Source organism: Erpetoichthys calabaricus, chromosome 13 (assembly GCF_900747795.2).
Source record: "Erpetoichthys calabaricus chromosome 13, fErpCal1.3, whole genome shotgun sequence".
NCBI classification, from domain to species: domain Eukaryota; kingdom Metazoa; phylum Chordata; class Cladistia; order Polypteriformes; family Polypteridae; genus Erpetoichthys; species Erpetoichthys calabaricus.
This window is the reverse complement of record NC_041406.2, coordinates 135,869,252-135,891,153: the sequence shown is the minus strand read 5'-3', so window position 1 is coordinate 135,891,153 and position 21,902 is coordinate 135,869,252. Positions and strand designations below refer to the sequence as shown.

At 39.7% G+C, this 21,902-nt stretch overlaps 1 protein-coding gene across 2 annotated transcripts in view; it reads left to right on the top strand.

The window, feature by feature from the left end:
- Positions 1-21,902, top strand: part of rnf19a (ring finger protein 19A, RBR E3 ubiquitin protein ligase) — a 121,776-nt gene that overhangs the window by 92,036 nt on the left and 7,838 nt on the right. For both annotated transcript variants that reach the window (XM_028817646.2, XM_028817645.2), the window contains exons 6-7: positions 1,347-1,461; positions 2,538-2,699. In XM_028817646.2, coding sequence (XP_028673479.1) covers positions 1,347-1,461; positions 2,538-2,699 — 277 coding nt within the window. The remainder of the gene's footprint in view (positions 1-1,346; positions 1,462-2,537; positions 2,700-21,902) is intronic.

The window sequence follows — 21,902 nt, the reverse complement described above, 5'->3', positions numbered from 1 at the left end:
TTCTGATGATTGTTAAATAAATGCTTTTCACATTTTCATTTACAGCAACCAAGAAATTGTGCTACTAAGTTAAAAACATTTATATTAATAGCACAGCAATCTTTTCAAACAAATCACTGAAAGTCAAGCAAAATGACACCTTTTATTAGCTAACTAAGACTACAGTATGGGTACGTGAGTTGTCTTGAAAGCTTGCATGTTGTAATCTTTTTAGCCAGTAAAAGGTGTCATTTTGCTTTACTACCCATTGCATCCATAATGGCTATTACGATATAATACCCTACTACTACTACAAACAAATCACTAAAATCAAAGGGTGTACTACTTGTGGAAGGTAAATCAAGCATGCAGAACAGTCCAGTTTGATAAATTTTCCAGAACGGGGTGCCGGTAGTTAAAGAATTTCTCTCTCCCCCTATCCCCCAATATAACACATGTAACCCTAATTTTTCATTTTGTCTTTGTTTAAGGAATTATATTTCAAGCCAGCAGCCTCCATGTTAGACATGTTACCTGAGGTAGCTAAGTATGGCACTGAAAATGCTGATTTAAGTGGAGATTTTAAAGATTTTATATAATAAAGAGAAAATCGGAAATATTGGATATATTTCCCATGATGTGTAATTAGAAAAGAAACCAGGTTTTGTTTGCTGTGGTGAATAGTTGACAATATCAAATTGGGATCTCAGATTCAAGATTGAAACAGAACAGGATCAGGAGCAAAAACAATACTTCTAGTGTGCTAGATAAAGCTTTACAATCTATTGGTAGTACACCTCTTAACCAAAAAGTAGAGTTATATGGTAGAAACATTTGACCAAACAAACAATTAAAAACTGTAAAATTGCTGATAGTTTAATGTGTAAAACAAATGAAAAATACAGAAGTATTACAGAATACAGAATAGTGTGTCAAGAGAAACACAAAGCCAAAATTAGATTGAGATAAAGACTATTCCTTTTAATTCACAGCAGCTTCAAAAGTGTACAAGTTATCATATAAAAGATTCTGATACATCTTTGCATGTGTTCATCATAAAAACACTTTTAGCATGAGACCTAGTGCCCTTGACAGCTCTAAGCTGACAAAAGTGCAACTTGGCGTCAAAAGCCCAGCATTTAAAGTAAACAAAAACGTGTATGTCAAAAGCACAAATCTGTATTGTAATTTTAATTTTGTAAACCTTTACCCCAATTAAATTCTAAACTGCCAGTGTTACCCCATGTACTAAAAAGCCTACACTTCTTGTCATTTTCCAATAAGCAGTATAAAGCAGCCTGTTTTTGTCTTAATGATTTAGTAGATGATAGTCTTAGAAATTTTAAAGTTCTCTCTAAATGTTTCAGATTCATAACCGTTATGAAGGGAAGGATATGTCTAAGCACAAAAGAAACCTCGCAATTGCTGGTGGAGTCACCTTGTCCGTCATTGTATCTCCTGTGGTTGCTGCTGTAACTGTTGGTAAGTCACACATCTTAACCCTCAATCTTATTTTGCTTGCTTATTTATTTCCTGTGATGAACTGATAATTTCTTGGTTCATGTGTACAATGGTGGAGCCCAAATCATGTTAATGCACAGTAGGATTTGTATTTCTATTTTTTTATATTTAATTTTGACAATTTAATGCACTCATTTGTGTCTCCATGCCTTTTGCTAAGCCCCAAAGTAATTCTGTTTTTCGCCAGTAAATTTCCATCTCCTAATTCCCAGTGGATTGTATGATCTGTGTTTTAAAGAAGCCTTTCACTACAATTGCCACTCCATTTTATAGTAGTTTTGATTTTGTGACTCGTACTTTCCACTTACGCAGTCACTTTCTAGTACTACTTGTAACACTTTACATGGGATTATGAATTTTGCTTGTCAGTTGTGATGCATTTGATTACTACAGTTCATTTTTATTTCTGCCATTAAACAAGAGTTTCTAGGCCATTGAGGCTACTGTTAAAATCCCTTGATAATTTAAATTCCTAAATGGTTAGCACTGAAAACCTTATCAAAAAATTCCTGAGTGCTATAATGCAAATGTAAACATTTGGCTAGCTCCTCCTGATGTTAGTGTCATAAAAGGTTTAACAGTACTGAATTAATGCTTTGTTACTACTACATTCTTCCCTGAAGGTTGGTGGAACTTTACTCCTGTTCTAGTAATAGCTTCACAGTCAATACTCTCAACTCTTGCCTTGATTTAGATGCAGTTTGTTTTTTTTAAAGACTCTTTTTGAAATTTTCTATTGCTTTACCTTTGTAAAACTAACTTTTTTAGGCAATATTTAATAACATCACTGAACTTAAGATGATATGCAAACCAATTGGAGCTGATAACAGTGTTTGTCATCCTGTGTACAGACAGACCTAATACAACTACCTTGTGATGGTTATGAGTTTTATGTATTCTTGGGTATTGAAAATAAAAACATAACAGATCAGCTGTTTGCCAATCTGTTTTTTTCCCCCCCAAAGCAGTTCAGTCCTCAAATTAATCTGTGGTAAAATAATCATTTTTAAATTTAATTTTGCACTTTAACATGGCAGGTATTGGAGTCCCTATCATGCTGGCCTATGTCTATGGTGTAGTTCCAATATCACTTTGCCGTAGTGGAGGCTGTGGGGTTTCAGCAGGCAATGGAAAAGGAGTTCGGATTGAATTTGATGATGAGAATGACATCAATGTTGGTGGTGGAAATGCTGCCATTGGTAAGGTTTCCTTTGTAATATACTTGATTCACAGTTTCAGAGAAGCATTTAGCATTATAGTATTTAGTAATAGATAAGTGGGTTAATGTTATTACCCTCAGTGAATATGAAATTAGCTGCCAGTTGTGGGACACACCCATGCTGTAAGCTTAAAGAATCTACCTATAATACTATGATAGGTTAGAGGCTGAAATGGGTTCCCCTTTTTGTGAAACATGACAAACTGACTGTAATATGATTGAGTAGACAGGCTTTTTTTTTTAGGACTTCTTTTAAATGGTGTCAAAGATTCCTTCAGCTCTACTGGAACCAGTTACAAATTTTATACCCTGTCTAGAGCTTTAAAAACGGTAACAGTTACAGATTTCCCTGTATAAGTAAATGCAACATCTGTTCTTTATTGCTTGTTGTTTGCTTAGCAAAATTAAATTATAAGGATGTAATATCATTAGCAATTGTAGTTGTAGCTTTAAGCAAGTAAATGATTAACTTTTATTTTGATTGCCCTAAATCTGACATTTCTTATTAGTAGATTTATTCAGCAACCACTCCACACAGAAAAGCAGTAGTTTGTATTGAGATGTAGGGAAGCTTTATACAATTACAGATTTGGCTGAAAAGTTAACTGTATTTTGAAAGCATAAATATGTTGAGAAATAAACAATGAATTCCATTAATACATCATAAGAAACCATAACTTGTAATTCCTAAAGAAGGCAGAAATTTCATGTAATCTGGAGTGCTGGTCTGCCATTGTTAGCTTTGATGTGTATCTGCAGCAGGACTATTCAATTGTAGATTCAGTTGGGCCAGAGTTTCAAACCAAGAAATTTAGCTGAGCCAGACATTATCAGCAGCCAGCAGCAGGTAATAACAGATTTTAAACCAGCACAAATAAATGTATTGAAAAATAAGTAAAGTTAATTGTTTCCCTTTCAAATTTGGCCACATCTGACACAGGCACATCAAAAAGTGTATAAATAAAACAATTAAGAAGTTATAACTGAGTAGAATCTGAGGTAGTAGCAATACTTTTTCCACTTGAAATAAAGTAAACATTTTTGTCGTATCTGACCTAGGTACTTCTCAAACTGCATAAAAACAAAAGTGCATAGTATTAGCAATAACATTTGTTTATCTTTCGAAATAAATATTTTGGTCATATATGACCCAGACACATGAAAAAGTGCATTTAACAGAACAAAAAAGTTTCAATACTATCAAAGCTATCAGTACATAAACCTATTACAAGTGATAATGGCAGCTAACATGCATAAATGCAACGTCTATTGCACATTGAGGAAACCGGTTCATTTTTAAATCACCACATCCGTGATTAGCAGTGCCTTTTTCATAAACAAAAAGGTGCCATTCCACATACGTTGCATTTTAAGTTTGGGGAACTTTGAAGGTATATAGAATCTTAACACTTGCATGTTTTGTTTTCTTAATTTGGTCAAAAAACAATGTTTGAAATTGACATATCATCATATATAATAATTCTTTACATTTATATAGTGCTTTTTTCACTGCTCAAAGCACTTTGCAAACTCCACACAGGGAGAACCTGGGATGTGGCCCCATGATTTCTTTATTCCGTGGCAGAAGTGCTATAGTTACTCCACCTACGTAGGTGTATCTGAACAGCCTAATATTGTGCTTGAGAGTTTAAAATTACAAGCACAGAATTTCCGAAATTGAATATTAACTACAGGTTAATAATGAGCTGTACATTCTACTAAAAACTTGTTACGTAGTTCTGCAAAGCAACCAGTACTTTGAGTTTTAAAGAAAATTCCAACCTTTTTGCATGTTTTCATCAAATGCAGTCTTTCTAACGGCTGATTGTCATTCTCACAAGAGCCATGAATCTGCAGCATTGAAGCGAATGAATGGAGGGCTAACCAATCGTATGAAGGGAAATGCGGAGACCGTGCTTGTCAGTCACGAGGCTCATTGGACTAACAGATTCATTTGCAAAAACCCATGTTTGCACTCACTTGATGAAACTGGAATACAGCTAAGACTCGGCACACAATTCATTATAGAATCATTTAAACTGTAGTCAATGCTGCGACCTGCTGTTACAGTCAATGGTACAATGTACCTGCACAAAAAAAAAAAAACCACTATCGTACACTACTACCATTACATCTGAAGGCACGATTAGGACTCATTAATACTTCACGCTCAGAACGCATACGCGCCCGCATCATGGCTGCCATGTGTTCCCAGCATTCATTTGATGCGTCCTCTGAGCAGGTCCTCAAATTAACGCGACGCGTGCGCGAGTTGCAGTACCAGTAAAAAGTTGGGGGGCGCAGTGTGCTAAAAGTTGGAATGTGACATCAGAGTCACTGGTTACTATCTACATGTGACAGAAAGCCGCTTTGCGGATCCTACAGGAATGTTGTGCGTGCTTTGTTGTTTGATGAATGGTTCGAAGTGGTGAAGCAAAATGCCGACGTACAGATGCATTCATGGTGCTTTTATATTCAAGCATTGCATTTTCCCGATCGTAATGACACGATACATTTTAAAAGTCTCACATACCATCTTCTGTGCCTAATTTGTTTCTAGGGCTTCCTCCGGTACTGACAGAAGTGGCAAACAGCAATAGATCGCCACACTGAGCACATTAAATGTATGGTATTCCAACTCTCTACACATTTAGAATCCTTAGATTTATACATGATATTACTTTCGTGATGAAATGCATTGAAGTATGTATGTTACATTTTACAGATAAATCGATAATTTCATTTAAATAACGAATACTGTTAATAATGACACACATGGGGGTGACACGGTGGCGGAGCGTTAGCGCTGCTGTCTTGCTGGGAGTCACATCGCTGATATTCCCTGCCTGGAGTTTACATGTTTTCCTGCTGGGTTTCCTTCCAAAAATATGCAGATTTGGTTACACTAAAATGACGCCAGCGTGTATGTGTGTGCTTGTATTCACCTTGCGATGAGCTGATGCCTCATCCAGGGATTGTTTCAGCCTCGTGCCCAATACTAGCTGAAATGGACATATCCCTGGACTGATGGATTTAATTATTAAACATCCTTTTCAGAGATATTGCGGTAAGGTGTCATTGGAGTTTAATGGGAGTTCCAGGCAATTCACAACACAGCGAAGCCGAACCTGTTCTCCCCGTGATAATATCTCGCACTGCCACCTGGTGGATTCCTCCAGATTTATGTAACATGCGCGCACAAGTATAAACAGTACAACGCTTGCGTAGCAGGAGCGTCCGCTGCAGCATGAGTCGCGTGAAGTATAAATCCGGCCTAAGGAGATGCTGTTGGATCATCTGCTGGCGAGCTGCGTGTTCTTTTTGTCGCGCTGCACGTCCATCATTTAAAAGTCTTTACAGCAGCTGTCCTTTTGCCACTTCGTGTCTCTGCCGCTCGCGTTGTGAAGGGGGTGTTGAACGCAGGCTAAGAAGTTGCAGTTGGATCATCTGCTGGCTTGTTGCTGATGGCGAGCTGTGTTTTCTGCTTGTCGCGCTTTGCGTCGATCATTTCAAAGCCTGTACAGTAGCTGTCCTGTTGCCACTTCGCGTCTTTTCCGCTCGCATTGTGAAAGGGGGGGGCTGAACACATGTTAAGGAGAAGCGGTCGGATCATCTTCTGGCTTCCTGCTGCTGCTGTCGGCAAGCTGCATGTTCTGCTTGTCGTTGTTTTAAGAGCTGGGAGCACATGATGAGTATCTGCCAAAGCATTCCAACAACTGCTCGGTTAGGTGTCCGTGAACTTGTTTTATATGTTGTCTCACTGCCTTGTCTCACGTGACATTAAAGTGTCTCTCACGGGATGTCAGATTGTCTTCTGAGAAGATCACGTCTCATCTCCCTAGTGTCCCTCCCGAGATTTTTGTTTTATAATAGATGTTCCACTGCTCCTCAGCTGTCTCCACACTTAAAAGCTAATTCCAGTTCATGCTCCTTAGACTTTGCCTCATCTACTCAAAATTTGTCCTACCTAAGTTAAAACTTAACAGTTTTGGTCTTTGCATTTACGCTGTTCCACAACTTTATATTATGTTCACTTGACCCCTAGTGGTTCATACACCCTCTACACCCTTGATTCCGTCTTGATTATTACAAAATGCCAAATCTAGATAGGTTTGTACTTTAGCATAGTGTGAGCATAAAAAACAGTCACTGATTAAGTTTTAAAAACTCGTGCTGTTATGCTCCTTATTTGCAAGTTTAGCTCAGTTGATGTCCAGGTAGTTAAAGCCCCCATGACTGTAATACCCCATGTAAACTAGCCTCTTTAATAGTACTAAAAAATGTGCATTGAAATTACTGTCTACTTTCTGCATCCTATAAAACAAATACAGTGGGGCAAAAAAGTATTTAGTCAGCCACCAATTGTGCAAGTTCTCCCACTTAAAAAGATGAGAGAGGCTTATAATTTTCATCATAGATATACCTCAACTATGAGAGACAAAATGAGAAAAAAAAATCCAGAAAATCACATTGTCTAATTTAAAGAATTTATTTGCAAATTATGGTGGAAAATAAGTATTTGGTCACCTACAAACAAGCAAAATTTCTGGCTCTCACAGACCTGTAACTTCTTCTGTAAGAGGCTCCTCTGTCCTCCACTCGTTACCTGTATTAATGGCACCTGTTTGAACTCGTTATCAGTATAAACAACACCTGTCCACAACCTCAAACAGTCACACTCCAAACTCCACTATGGCCAAGACCAAAGAGCTGTCAAAGGACACCAGAAACAAAATTGTAGACCTGCACCAGGCTGGGAAGACTGAATCTGCAATAGGTAAGTAGGTTGGTGTGAAGAAATCAACTGTGGGAGCAATTATTAGAAAATGGAAGACATACAAGACCACTGATAATCTCCCTCGATCTGGGGCTCCACGCAAGATCTCACCCTGTGGGGTCAAAATGATCACAAGAACGGTGAGCAAAAATCCCAGAACCACACGGGGGGGACCTAGTGGATGACCTGCAGAGAGCTGGGACCAAAGTAACAAAGGCTACCATCAGTAACACACTACGCCGCCAGGGACTCAAATCCTGCAGTGCCAGACGTGTCCCCCTGCTTAAGCCAGTACATGTGCAGGCCCGTCTGATGTTTGCTAGAGAGCATTTGGATGATCCAGAAGAGGATTGGGAGAATGTCATATGGTCAGATGAAACCAGAATAGAACTTTTTGGTAAAAACTGTACTTGTCGTGTTTGGAGGAGAAAGAATGCTGAGTTGCATCCAAAGAACACCATCCCTACTGTAAAGCATGGGGGTGGAAACATCATGCTTTGGGGCTGTTTTTCTGGAAAGGGACCAGGACGACTGATCCGTGTAAAGGAAAGAATGAATGGGGCCATGTATCGTCAGATTTTGAGTGAAAACCTCCTTCCATCAGCAAGGGCATTGAAGATGAAACGTGGCTGGGTCTTTCAGCATGACAATGATCCCAAACACACCACCCGGGTAACGAAGGAGTGGCTTCGTAAAAAGCATTTCAAGGTCCTGGAGTGGCCTAGCCAGGCTCCAGATCTCAACCCCATAGAAAATCTTTGGAGGGAGTTGAAAGTCCGTGTTGCCCAGCGACAGCCCCAAAACATCACTGCTCTAGAGGAGATTTGCATGGAGGAATGGGCCAAAATACCAGCAACAGTGTGTGAAAACCTTGTGAAAACTTACAGAAAACGTTTGACCTCTGTCATTGCCAACAAAAGGTATATAACAAAGTATTGAGATGAACTTTTGTTATTGACCAAATACTTTTTTTCCACCATAATTTGCAAATAAATTCTTCAAAAATCAGACAATGTGATTTTCTGGATTTTTTTTCTCATTTTGTCTCTCATTGTTGAGGTATACCTATGATGAAAATTACAGGCCTATCTCATCTTTTTAAGTGAGAGAACTTGCACAATTGGTGGCTGACTAAATACTTTTTTGCCCCACTGTAAGGCCTCTTTCCCTAATGCTTACCAGACGAAGCCGGGTGTCCAATTGAAGAGGACTTGCATTTAAATTGTGTTCGACATAAACAGCAACCCCACCATTCTGTGTATCCTTTCTAGAATATTTGCATCCTTGTATGTTATGCTCATCCCCATCTTTATTTGGCAAAGTTTGTTATTGCTAGAATATCAAAATGCTTCTCTACATACAACTCCAACTCACTTGTTTTATTTTTGATACTTCTAGCATTAAGGTAAGCTACTTTTTTATTTTTTTGTAGTCATTCATACAAATCGGATCTATTTTTACAAAAAATAGGATTGAAAACAAATCGACCCCCACCCCTGAGAGAGAGAGCATGGCCAACGGGGTAAAGCGTAAGGCTTGTAAACATACCTAAATTGATGAGTTTAATAGGCCAGTAGAGATGAATGGAGAAGAAAAAGAAATGCAGAGATAATTGCTTCCTCGGTGCTTTAAGAGCTTATTCTAAAATTTTATTGATTATATCCTGCCAGGTTTTAAAAAAAATTCTGTACAGATCATCTAACTGAATATTTGATTTTTTTCCAGTTTCAAATAGTATAAAACATCAGTTACCCACTGACTTAAAAGAGGAGAGTTAGGATTCTTCCAGTTTAGCAAAATAAGTCTACATGCCAAAAGTGTAGTGAATGCAATCAGTTTTTGTCCTTCTCCACTTGAAACCCATCTGGAAGAACACCAAACACAGCTGTTAATGGGTTAGGAGGGATTGTGACACCAAGGCTGTCTGAAAGGCACTTAAAAATTTTGGTCCAAAATGATGTTAATTTGGCGCGGGCGCAAAACATGTGACCCAGTGAGGCTGGGACTTGATTGCAGCGTTTGCAGGTTGTATCTTGCCCTGGAAACATTTTGGACAGTTTTAGGCGAGACAGATGTGCTCGAAATATAACTTTGAGTTGAATAATTGTATGCTTTGTGCATATGGAGCTCGAGTGAAGTCTCTGCATTGCTACTTTCCACACCTTTTCTGATATATTGAGATCTTTTTCCCATTGTCCTCTTGGATCTTTGAAAGGGAGGGACTGTAAAATAATTTTATATATTGCAGAGATGGTGTCTTAAGTCCTTGAAATTGAGCAATATTTTTTCCAGCATGGACAGGTTCTGTTTAACAAAGTTCCTAATTTGAAGATAGTGAAAGAAATGTGTGGCTGGAAAGTTAAATTTGAAATGTAATTGTTTTATAAGATGCAAAGATGTTGTCTATATAAAGATCTCTGAGCATTTTAATCCAAAATTTTTTCCAGATATTAAAAACTGCATATGTTTGCGAGGGTTGAAAGAGGTGGTTCTCTTGAAGAGGTGCCACAGATAAAAGCTTCTCCATCTTAAAATGCTTTCTACATTGGTTCCATATTCTGAGTGAGTGAAGCACAATTAGGTTATTAGTATATTGCCGATACCTTTCATTTATTGGGGCACAAAGCAGGGAATATACAGTAGTACTGCAGGATTTTACTTCTATAAACTATTTTTAATGTGTTACTCATTTTACTTTTGCACTTACACTTTGGATCAGAATTTACATTACTATGCACTTTTACTTTTTCACCATTGTTTCTCTTCATTTACAGTTCTAAACTTGGCCTGTCCTAAACTACCTCCCTCCCTTTTCCCTAGTTTAAGCAGTTCTCGACTAACCTGCTCCTATGCCTCCAAAACGCATTGATGCCTCTCTGGTTCTGATGTAACCTGTCTCTACAGAACAGGTCTTAATCTGTTCTGAAAAGAGTCAAAGTGCCTTACTCGCCTCTATTCTTCTGTCCTACACCAAGACTTGAGCAATGTATTAAGCCTTCTGATCTCCTCAATTTTCCCTGGACTGGCACATGGCACAGGCAGAACTTGGGAGACTACATTGTCAGTTGTTCTTCTTAACCTGGAACTTAACTCTTTAAATTATGATTGCAGAACTGACAGACTACTCTTAATACACTACTGGTCAAAAGTTTTTGAGAATCTGAGTTTTTATTGAAATGCACATAGTTTAATGTCTTAATGTTTCATGATGTCAAGGCATAGAAGAAATAAATAATGGAAAATAATAAAATAACTTGAGGGAACCTTAAGCGCACAAAATTATGTTTAAATTTTTGATTCAAAGTAGCCATGATACATCAGCCAAATTGTGGTAACCCTTTTGATTCAAAATGCCGGTCACTCTGCCTCCAGCAAAAGAATTCCAGACTATCACACTTCCTCCTCCATGTTTGACAGTCGGTTTCGCACACTGAGGAACCATCCTTTCACCAACTTGATGGCATATAAATATCCTGTGTAATGAACCAAAGATTGAACTCATCGATCTATAAGGCTTTCTGCCAATCTACAGTAGTCCACAGCCAGTATTTTAAATCCCTATTTTGTCCTTTAAGGATTGGCAGTACAGTAGAAACTTTTTTTGACTAGTGTTAAGCTGTGCTTGAAACTTGTCTTCCGACTGGGTTGTAACTTTGAGTCTGCCAAATCTTATCAGAGTTTCTTCCATTTTCCAATTGCCTTTGGATTGTGTAAGACACTACTCACTAACATTTCCATTTTTTTTTTCCTCATTTTCTCTAAATGACAGGCCTACATTTCTAAGAGTAATAATGCTCTGTGTCATTTCATTTGTTAATTGCCATTTTCTTGCCATTTTTGCTGGAATTTACAGCTTTCTTTGTTGTAATATTGTCCAAGTGGTCCTTCAGAGGACTTATTCATACAGTTTGTTCCAAATCTGCTTTAAGGCAGATAGATCAGATCAGATCAGGTCAGCTCAGGTTAGAGAGTATGCACTGATACAACATGTTGCCGCACCCACACACAACATAACAGCTTGGGATACCGGTTGGCAACCCCACAAGGCACACCCCTCCTAGTCTCACCCACTGGTAAAGACCATCTATCTCCTGCAGCCAGGTGTTGTTTGGGCCTCCCTTTGGCCTGGTTCAATCACTCGGGTCCTCAACAGTGAGGACAGAGTGTTTTTAAGTAATCGACCAATGTTGGGACCCCTGTGCAAATTGTTTGCTTCATCTTGCAAGGCTTCATTTACTTTAATTGCTGCACTGTAGTATGTAACATATTAGTTGTTCCCAGAAGAAGGTCCATTTGTAATATTCTGAATTTTTTTTTTGAGGTAGCCGCTTGGAGCTATTCATGCCTGCCTGTCAACTCAGAATCTCTAGAGATGCTGTCCAGCTTTGCAAGGACCTGAAAATGGTTTGACACTTCCAGTTCTGAGATTGGTGCCTATGGACTGGGTGCATCCTTTGCCTTGCACCTTGTGACCTTGACTCATCTATCCCTACTTGTATAGTCTGGTGTCTCCTCCCACACCACCTTGGGCATGCACACTGTCTCTCTAAAGGACACCTGGAGCAGGTCTGCCAGTTCTTTACTACAACACAGGCCAGTCAACTCCTCCAGTAGTTCAGCGATCGTGAGCTCAAGATGCTGGATCAGCTGGCATACCCTGCAGACATAGCCTTCAAGGAAGCCATATGCTAAAAACCCAGCATCCAACTGGATTTGTATTGTACTGACCTCATTATTAAAATTTGGCTATAGATTACCAAAATGGCTTAGCGTTTTTAAAATTAAACTTAAATGATGCAACTTAAATGATTAAGATCCATAGCATTAGACCCAAGCATCACTCAGACTATTAAAACAATGCTGAAAGCTTCACGAGCATCATTCGGTCAACTGTATAGTCATGTCTCGCATAAGCTTTACATGCCGAGGATTTCTTGGGCTGTAGAAGTGGCAACAGTGTTAGTGAGGGAAATGATACAGGCATGTCTTGCATAAGCAACAGGCCTGAGTGTTACCAAAGCAACGGTACAGACAAGTCTTTGCCTAGCCTCATAATGGTGTCTTGTAAGAAGTGTATTTCAGCAGCCCAGGTGTTGCACACTCTTCACAGTGATGCAAGCAGTGATGACGAAGTGAATGTGTTTTCAGCCAGTAGAATTGAAACGGACAGTGAATTCTGATCGTGACTCGTGTACTGTTCAAAAGCTGATTAGTCTAGAAAGAAAATCTGCAAGGAATCCCGCTACTATTGTCCTGACTGTGACATTGGATTGTGTTTGTTCTTCAACATATACCACACAAATGACACATTTTGACAGTATGTATGGTATTAGCATTATTCTTATTATTATTCATTTTTATTTTTATATTATACTTTCTAAACTTCTGACTTTGTACTTGCAATGTTTTGCAAGTTTTACAGAAGTAAGATTAGATTTAATAAATACTAGCCATCCCCCAAGGCTCGCTCGGCCCGCGTAGTAGTGAAACAGGACAGTGAGGAGGGCCCTACCCAGCTCCCTAGTCCAGACGTCACGCTTCCTTCTCCCCTCGGCCCTCTGTCTCGGATTAGCACGAATATATCACTCCTGCAAGCAAACTATGATTCTTAGTGCGATGAGAAAAGTCGCAAAATCAACCAGAATGTTCAAGCAAATTATAGAAAAAACCTGATCTAAATCCATCCATGTTTACTAGCTAAGAGGATGTAAGGAACCCCCCCCCCCCCCCCAAAGACTGGCGCGTGAATGAGGAGGGCCCCACCTCCTCCCCTTGGCCTGCTGTGTGTCTCTCGGATTCGCACAAATAAATCGGTACCGCAAGTGAACTATGATGCATAGTGCAGTGAGAGAAGTCGCAAAATCAACTGGAATGTTCAAGCAAATTATTTGAAAAAAAACTGAATCTAAATCTGTTAAGTAGTTCTCTCGTGGAGAGGACAGACAGACTAACCTTGGATTTATATATATACAGCGCATCACTTTTTCCACATTTTGTTATGTTACAGCCTTATTCCAAAATGCATTAAATTCATTTTTTTCCTCAGAATTCTACACACAACACCCCATAATGACAACATGAAAAACGTTTACTTGAGAGTTTTGCAAATTAATTAAAAATGAAAAAATTGAGAAAGCACATGTACATAAGTATTCACAGCCTTTGCCATGAAGCTCAAAATTGAACTCAGGTGCACCCTGTTTCCCCTGATCATCCTTGAGATGTTTCTGTAGCTTAATTGGAGTCCACCTGTGGTAAATTCAGTCGATTGGACATGATTTGGAAAGGCACACACCTGTCTATATAAGGTCCCACAGTTGACAGTTCATGTCAGAGCACAAACCAAGCATGAAGTCAAAGGAATTGTCTGTAGACCTCCGAGACCGGATTGTCTCGAGGCACAAATCTGGGGAAGGTTACAGAAAAATTTCTGCTGCTTTGAAGGTCCCAATGAGCACAGTGGCCTCCATCATCCGTAAGTGGAAGAAGTTCGAAACCACCAGGACTCTTCCTAGAGCTGGCCGGCCATCTAAACTGAGCGATCGGGGGAGAAGGGCCTTAGTCAGGGAGGTGACCAAGAACCCAATGGTCACTCTGTCAGAGCTCCAGAGGTCCTCTATGGAAAGAGAAGAACCTTCCAGATGGACAACCATCTCTGCAGCAATCCACCAATCAGGCCTATATGGTAGAGTGGCCAGACGGAAGCCACTCCTTAGTAAAAGGCACATGGCAGCCCGCCTGGAGTTTGCCAAAAGGTACCTGAAGGACTCTCAGACCATGAGAAAGAAAATTCTCTGGTCTGATGAGACAAAGATTGAACTCTTTGGTGTGAATGCCAGGCGTCACGTTTGGAGGAAACCAGGCACCGCTCATCACCAGGCCTATACCATCCCTACAGTGAAGCATGGTGGTGGCAGCATCATGCTGTGGGGATGTTTTTCAGCGGCAGGAACTGGAAGACTAGTCAGGATAAAGGGAAAGATGAATGCAGCAATGTACCGAGACATCCTGGATGAAAACCTGCTCCAGAGCGCTCTTCACCTCAGACTGGGGCGACGGTTCGTCTTTCAGCAGGACAACGACCCTAAGCACACAGCCAAGATATCAAAGGAGTGGCTTCAGGACAACTCTGTGAATGTCCTTGAGTGGCCCAGCCAGAGCCCAGACTTGAATCCGATTGAACATCACTGGAGAGATCTTAAAATGGCTGTGCACCGACGCTTCCTATCCAACCTGATGGAGCTTGAGAGGAATGGGCGAAACTGGCCAAGGTTAGGTGTGCCAAGCTGGTGGCATCATATTCAAAAAGACTTGAGGCTGTAATTGCTGCCAAAGGTGCATCGACAAAGTATTGAGCAAAGGCTGTGAATACTTATGTACATGTGACTTCTCAGTTTTTTTATTTTTAATAAATTTGCAAAAACGTCAAGTAAACTTTTTTCACGTTGTCATTATGGGGTGTTGTGTGTAGAATTCTGAGGAAAAAAATGAATTTAATCCATTTTGGAATAAGGCTGTAACATAACAAAACGTGGAAAAAGTGATGCGCTGTGAATACTTTCCGGATGCACTGTGTATATATATGTATATGTATATATAGATTATATCTATCTCTATCGATCGAATCTATCGATCGAATCTATCTATCGATCGATCGAATCTATATATACAGTAATCCCTCGCTATATCGCGCTTCGCCTTTCGCGGCTTCACTCCATCGCGGATTTTATATGTAAGCATATTTAAATATGTATCGCGGATTTTTCGCTGCTTCGGGGTTTCTGCGGACAATGGGTCTTTTAATTTCTGGTACATGCTTCCTCAGTTGGTTTGCCCAGTTGATTTCATATAAGGGACACTATTGGCAGATGGCTGAGAAGCTACCCAGCTTACATTTCTCTTTCTCTTGCGCTGACTTTCTCTGATCCTGACGTAGGGGGATTGACCAGGGGGGCTGTTCCCACACCTAGACGATACGGACGCTAGTCTAAAAATGCTGAAAGATTATCTTCACGTTGCTATCTTTTGTGCAGCTGCTTCCTGAAACGACATGCTGCACCGTGCTTTGCATACTTAAAAGCTCGAAGGGCACGTATTGATTTTTGCTTGCTTGTTTTTCTCTGTCTCTCTCTCTCTCTCTCTCTCTGTGCTCTTGACGGAGGGGGTGTGAGCTGCCGCCTTCAACAGCTTTGTGCCGCGGTGCTTCGCATACTTAAAAGCCAAACAGCCCTATTGATTTTCCTCTGCCTTTATGACAGTCTCTGCTCCTGACTCCTTTGAAGAGGTAGATATGTTTGCATTCTTTTAATTGTGAGACGGAACTGTCATCTCTGTCTTGTCATGGAGCACAGTTTAAACTTTTGAAAAAGAGACAAATGTTTGTTTGCAGTGTTTGAATAACGTTCCTGTCTCTCTACAACCTCCTGTGTTTCTGCGCAAATCTGTGACCCAAGCATGACAATATAAAAATAACCATATAAACATGTGGTTTCTACTTCACGGATTTTCTTATTTCGCGGGTGGCTCTGGAACGCAACCCCCGCAATGGAGGAGGGATTACTGTATATGTGTATATATATATATATATATATATATATATATATATATATATAGTGGTTCTTACCACTTGGAGAAATGTTCCCACTCACCTCATGGAAACGCTTGCATCAAGCATGCCGCAACGAATTTTTGAAGTGATCAACAATAACGGTGGAGCTACTCAGTACTGAGTTCATGTTTGGAAGTTTGATTTCTGTTTTGGGGGGGTTTACGGGTTTTTTTGGAGGTGTGGTCTTAAAATTTTGATCAGCTGTAAAACAGCCTGTTTCAATTTAATCATTATTTTCAATTAATTGAATGCTCAAAAACTGTTTTGTCTCACTCCCATTTCTTCTTGTTGCATGTTGAAGCTCTACTTGGAACCTTGTTAAGATCCAACCATGCAAAATATGATTTTTTGCCATTTTTCAAGTGGTCTTAAACTTTTGATCAGGACTGTATATGTAGGTTTCAAAATAAGCCCGATTTAAAGTGTGCCAAAAAAGTCACATAAAATCGTTGTTCTTTTAGGCTTAGGATTTGATATATAGAGAGAGTTGATTAACCATTGAAAATGAAATATTTTTTTCTTTAGATGAAAGATGGTAACTTTAAGATGAAAAAAGAACAAGGGCTTTTTTTTTTTTTTTTTATATAAGAAATCAACGTTATTTTGTGTGCAGTCTGGTACTTTATTATGCACATGAAAAATAATACAAAAATTAATAATTTTATTTAGTTAAATCGCTAATGTTATATGTTTGGTTACAATAGGCAATTTTGTCAGCTTATTACACAGGATACCTATTTTTGTCATTTGTAGCCATTCATAGCTGCATATTTATTAGACCTGCCCTTTGGCTTTTATATGTTGTAGGCCTGTTGGATCAAACATTACTGTCAGAGTTTAATTTGTATTTATTTAAAAAAGTCTTATTCAGAGGCAAAAGCTGACATTCAACTGTCAATTTACCCACACTAATTTTGTTATTGAGTTACTCAGGACACACTACGCAAAGCTGCAGTGTTTTACTGATCTGTTTTGCACTTCACATCCAAGATCCTTGAGGGGTACCTGTGATAATATGGAGACAGTCTGAATGGTGGGAGCCCACACAAACGCATTGCTTCTGGTTTGACCAAAAACTGTAAATTTATTTACTGATGGAAGAATTCAGTTCAGTTTGTAAAAGTGTTGTTAAAAACAGTTCAAGGACAATGGTGTTAAAATCTAAACTGAAGTCTACAAACAGTATTCTGGCATAAGTTCCTTTACAGTTGGATGCTCCACCACAAAATGAAGGCCCATTTTGCTGGCATCATCCTCAGATCTAGGGTCAAGATCAGCAGCAGTAGTAGATTTCAGTTGGGTTAGAACAAACAGTTCAAAATTTCCACTAGAACTAATATAAGAGCAATAGGCCGATAATCATTGAGGCAGCTTATTTTAACACTTTTCAGAACAGGAACAATAACAGAAGATTTAAAGCAATCATGTACGGTACACTGTACAAGAGACTGGTTAAAGATGTCTGTGAAGAGAGGAGTGAGCTGCGTAGCCCAGTGTTTGATTTTTCAGGTGAGAAAGAATCGGGACCAGACCTGACTTTTTGCAGTTCTGTTTTGCAAACAGCTTCCAGACATCATATTTATTGATAGAAAAAGGAGAAGAGTGAGGCTTTTGTGGAGAATTTGCTGGTGTCAAAACCACATCAGAATTGGAGGAGCAGAGGAATTGTAGATGCTCGGCACCATGTTGTTCAAATCTGACATAAATTTATCAGGGAGTGGTGAATCTGAACAAACACTGTGACATGTGTTTTTGTAATTTGTAATAGACTGACTGCTTCCCCATACAGAGGAGTCACTGTTTGCTGATCACTGAAGGTCCAGTTTATTTTTGTTTCCATTTAGCATATCTGATTGCATTGTTTAGCCTATTTCTGGTTTGTTGATAGATAGATACTTTATTAATGTTTAGCCTATTTCTGGTCTATAGATAGATAGATACTTTATTAATCCCCAAGGGGAAGTTCACAAATATAGGCACCCTTATCACCAGATTTATGAGCTTTTTCTTTTACCTGATGTAGATTCCTTTGTTCTTTGGTGAACCACAACTTTCCATTGTTGAAAATCACAATAGTTTTGCTGAGAATACAAACCTCTTCACAAAAGCTGATAGAAGAAGTAACAGTGTCAGTCAGCTCATTTACAGACATCCCAGTCTCTCCAATCTCAACAGTCTTGTAATGATTCAACTGACACATTAGTCCATGAACATACAGATTTTCTAACTGGTTAGCTCATTTTAGCTTTTGTTTAAGTGGGTAGCAATTGTAGCATATCATGATCCGAATAACCCAGCAGCCCACAAGGTAAAGCCCAGTATGCATCCTTTATAGCGCAGTAACAATGATTCAAAGTCTTCTCGTCTCTGATGGGGAATTTAACTCTTCCTATCTGGGAAGCTCAATGGTTAAGTTTGCTTTATTAAAGTTACCCCATCACTATAATCAGGGAGTTCGTATGACTAGTTATGTAGTCTGCTAGCTGCTGCTGCACTTCATTCATGTTCACCTCAGGCAGGATGTAAATTCAAACGAGAATTATTGAAGAAAATTGTCTAGGTGAATACAATGGTTTACAGATAATAGCGAATAGTTAAAGATTGTCGGAGCAGTGCTTCGGTAATATGGAAACATCACTACACCAATATATACAGTGGTGTGAAAAACTATTTGCCCCCTTCCTGATTTCTTATTCTTTTGCATGTTTGTCACACAAAATGTTTCTGATCATCAAACACATTTAACCATTAGTCAAATATAACACAAGTAAACACAAAATGCAGTTTTTAAATGATGGTTTTTATTATTTAGGGAGAAAAAAAATCCAAACCTACATGGCCCTGTGTGAAAAAGTAATTGCCCCCTTGTTAAAAAATAACCTAACTGTGGTGTATCACATCCATCCATCCATTTTCCAACCCGCTGAATCCGAACACAGGGTCACGGGGGTCTGCTGGAGCCAATCCCAGCCAACACAGGGCACAAGGCAGGAACCAATCCTGGGCAGGGTGCCAACCCACCGCAGGACACACACAAACACACCCACACACCAAGCACACACTAGGGCCAATTTAGAAACGCCAATCCACCTAACCTGCATGTCTTTGGACTGTGGGAGGAAACCGGAGCGCCCGGAGGAAACCCACGCAGACACGGGGAGAACATGCAAACTCCACGCAGGGAGGACCCGGGAATCGAACCCAGGTCCCCAGATCTCCCAACTGCGAGGCAGCAGCGCTACCCACTGCGCCACCGTGCCGCCCTGGTGTATCACACCTGAGTTCAATTTCCGTAGCCACCCCCAGGCCTGATTACTGCCACACCTGTTTCAATCAAGAAATCACTTAAATAGAAGCTGCCTGACACAGAGAAGTAGACCAAAAGCACCTCAAAAGCTAGACATCATGCCAAGATCCAAAGAAATTCAGGAACAAATGAGAACAGAAGTAATTGAGATCTATCAGTCTGGTAAAGGTTATAAAGCCATTTCTAAAGCTTTGGGACTCCAGCGAACCACAGTGAGAGCCATTATCCACAAATGGCAAAAACATGGAACAGTGGTGAACCTTCCCAGGAGTGGCCGGCCGACCAAAATTACCCCAAGAGCGCAGAGACAACTCATCCGAGAGGTCACAAAAGACCCCAGGACAACGTCTAAAGAACTGCAGGCCTCACTTGCCTCAATTAAGGTCAGTGTTCACGACTCCACCATAAGAAAGAGACTGGGCAAAAACGGCCTGCATGGCAGATTTCCAAGACGCAAACCACTGTTAAGCAAAAAGAACATTAGGGCTCGTCTCAATTTTGCTAAGAAACATCTCAATGATTGCCAAGACTTTTGGGAAAATACCTTGTGGACTGATGAGTCAAAAGTTGAACTTTTTGGAAGGCAAATGTCCCGTTACATCTGGCGTAAAAGGAACACAGCATTTCAGAAAAAGAACATCATACCAACAGTAAAATATGGTGATGGTCTGGGGTTGTTTTGCTGCTTCAGGACCTGGAAGGCTTGCTGTGATAGATGCAACCATGAATTCTACTGTCTACCAAAAAATCCTGAAGGAGAATGTCCGGCCATCTGTTCGTCAACTCAAGCTGAAGCGATCTTGGGTGCTGCAACAGGACAATGACCCAAAACACACCAGCAAATCCACCTCTGAATGGCTGAAGAAAAACAAAATGAAGACTTTGGAGTGGCCTAGTCAAAGTCCTGACCTGAATCCAATTGAGATGCTATGGCATGACCTTAAAAAAGGTGGTTCATGCTAGAAAACCCTCAAATAAAGCTGAATTACAACAATTTTGCAAAGATGAGTGGGCCAAAATTCCTCCAGAGCGCTGTAATAGACTCATTGCAAGTTATCGCAAACGCTTGATTGCAGTTATTGCTGCTAAGGGTGGCCCAACCAGTTATTAGGTTCAGGGGGCAATTACTGTTTCACACAGGGCCATGTAGGTTTGGATTTTTTTTTCTCCCTAAATAATAAAAACCACCATTTACAAACTGCATTTTGTGTTTACTTGTGTTATATTTGACTAATGGTTAAATGTGTTTGATGATCAGAAACATTTTGTGTGACAAACATGCAAAAGAATAAGAAATCAGGAAGGGGGCAAATAGTTTTTCACACCACTGTATAATATAGCGGCAGACTCCATCACCTTTAGACTTGTTGTAACGATCAGCATTTCTGTCTGCTCTGTAAAGCAAAAACTCTGGCAGTTCCAACGCATAGTCGGGAAATGATACCTTAAGCCGCCATGTCTCCACAAAGCAATAAATACACTGAAGAAAGAAAATAATCCTTTCTTATTGTGAGAAGGAGATTAAGTTCATTTGTTTTGTTTCACAGTGATCTGATGTTAGATTAATCTAGACTGGGAAGAGGTGCTCGAAAAGCACGTCTTCTGTACTGCACGATAGACCCTTTGCTCTAGCCCAGTGTTTACAAACCTTGGTCCTGGGGGCACACTGTGGCTGCAGGTTTTTGTTAATTTTTAACAAATTTTTTGTTAATGTTTACCAAAGTTAAGTTCTGTGTTTTGGGAACGATATAGAAATTTGAAAACTAAGTTTGGTAAAATGTATATATAATTAAAATGTACCAAGCAGTTAATGGGAATAATGTATTTTTTTCTTGATTTTCATCCATCCATCCATCCATCCATCCATCCATTTTCCAACCCGCTGAATCCGAACACAGGGTCACGGGGGTCTGCTGGAGCCAATCCCAGCCAACACAGGGCACAAGGCAGGGAACCAATCCAGGGCAGGGTGCCAACCCACCGCAGTTGATTTTCATTAGGTGTTCTAATTGTTTAATTAATCCATTATTTACCAATTAGTGGGTCTGATGCTAAAGTAGTTGCAGCCTTTGATTATTCAGTGTTGTTTGCCCGGGTGTCTGCTCATTTTTAATTGTCATTAATAAGCTACAATGAAGGGGAAAAACTGCACAGAGGGCAAAATATAATGAAATCAACAAAAGAGAGTTAAGCATTTAAATCTATAGCAAAAGCAGAAATATTTCTAAATGTCTTGTAAATGTAAAAATCATGCTGTTGTGCTTTTCTGAAAGTAGAATAAAAGAAAAATACCCGCTAATTAAATGAGATCAGTGTTATCAGGTTTTGTCACTGATTAGGAAGCTGGTTAGAACAAAAACCTGCAGCCACAGTGTGCCCACAGGACCGAGGTTGGGAAATACTGTTCTAGCCCCCTTCTCTACTTCAGGTGCGAGTTACTTGGTTTATTAGCAGTCTCATGATTTGATATGTACATTATTTGGCTAGAACA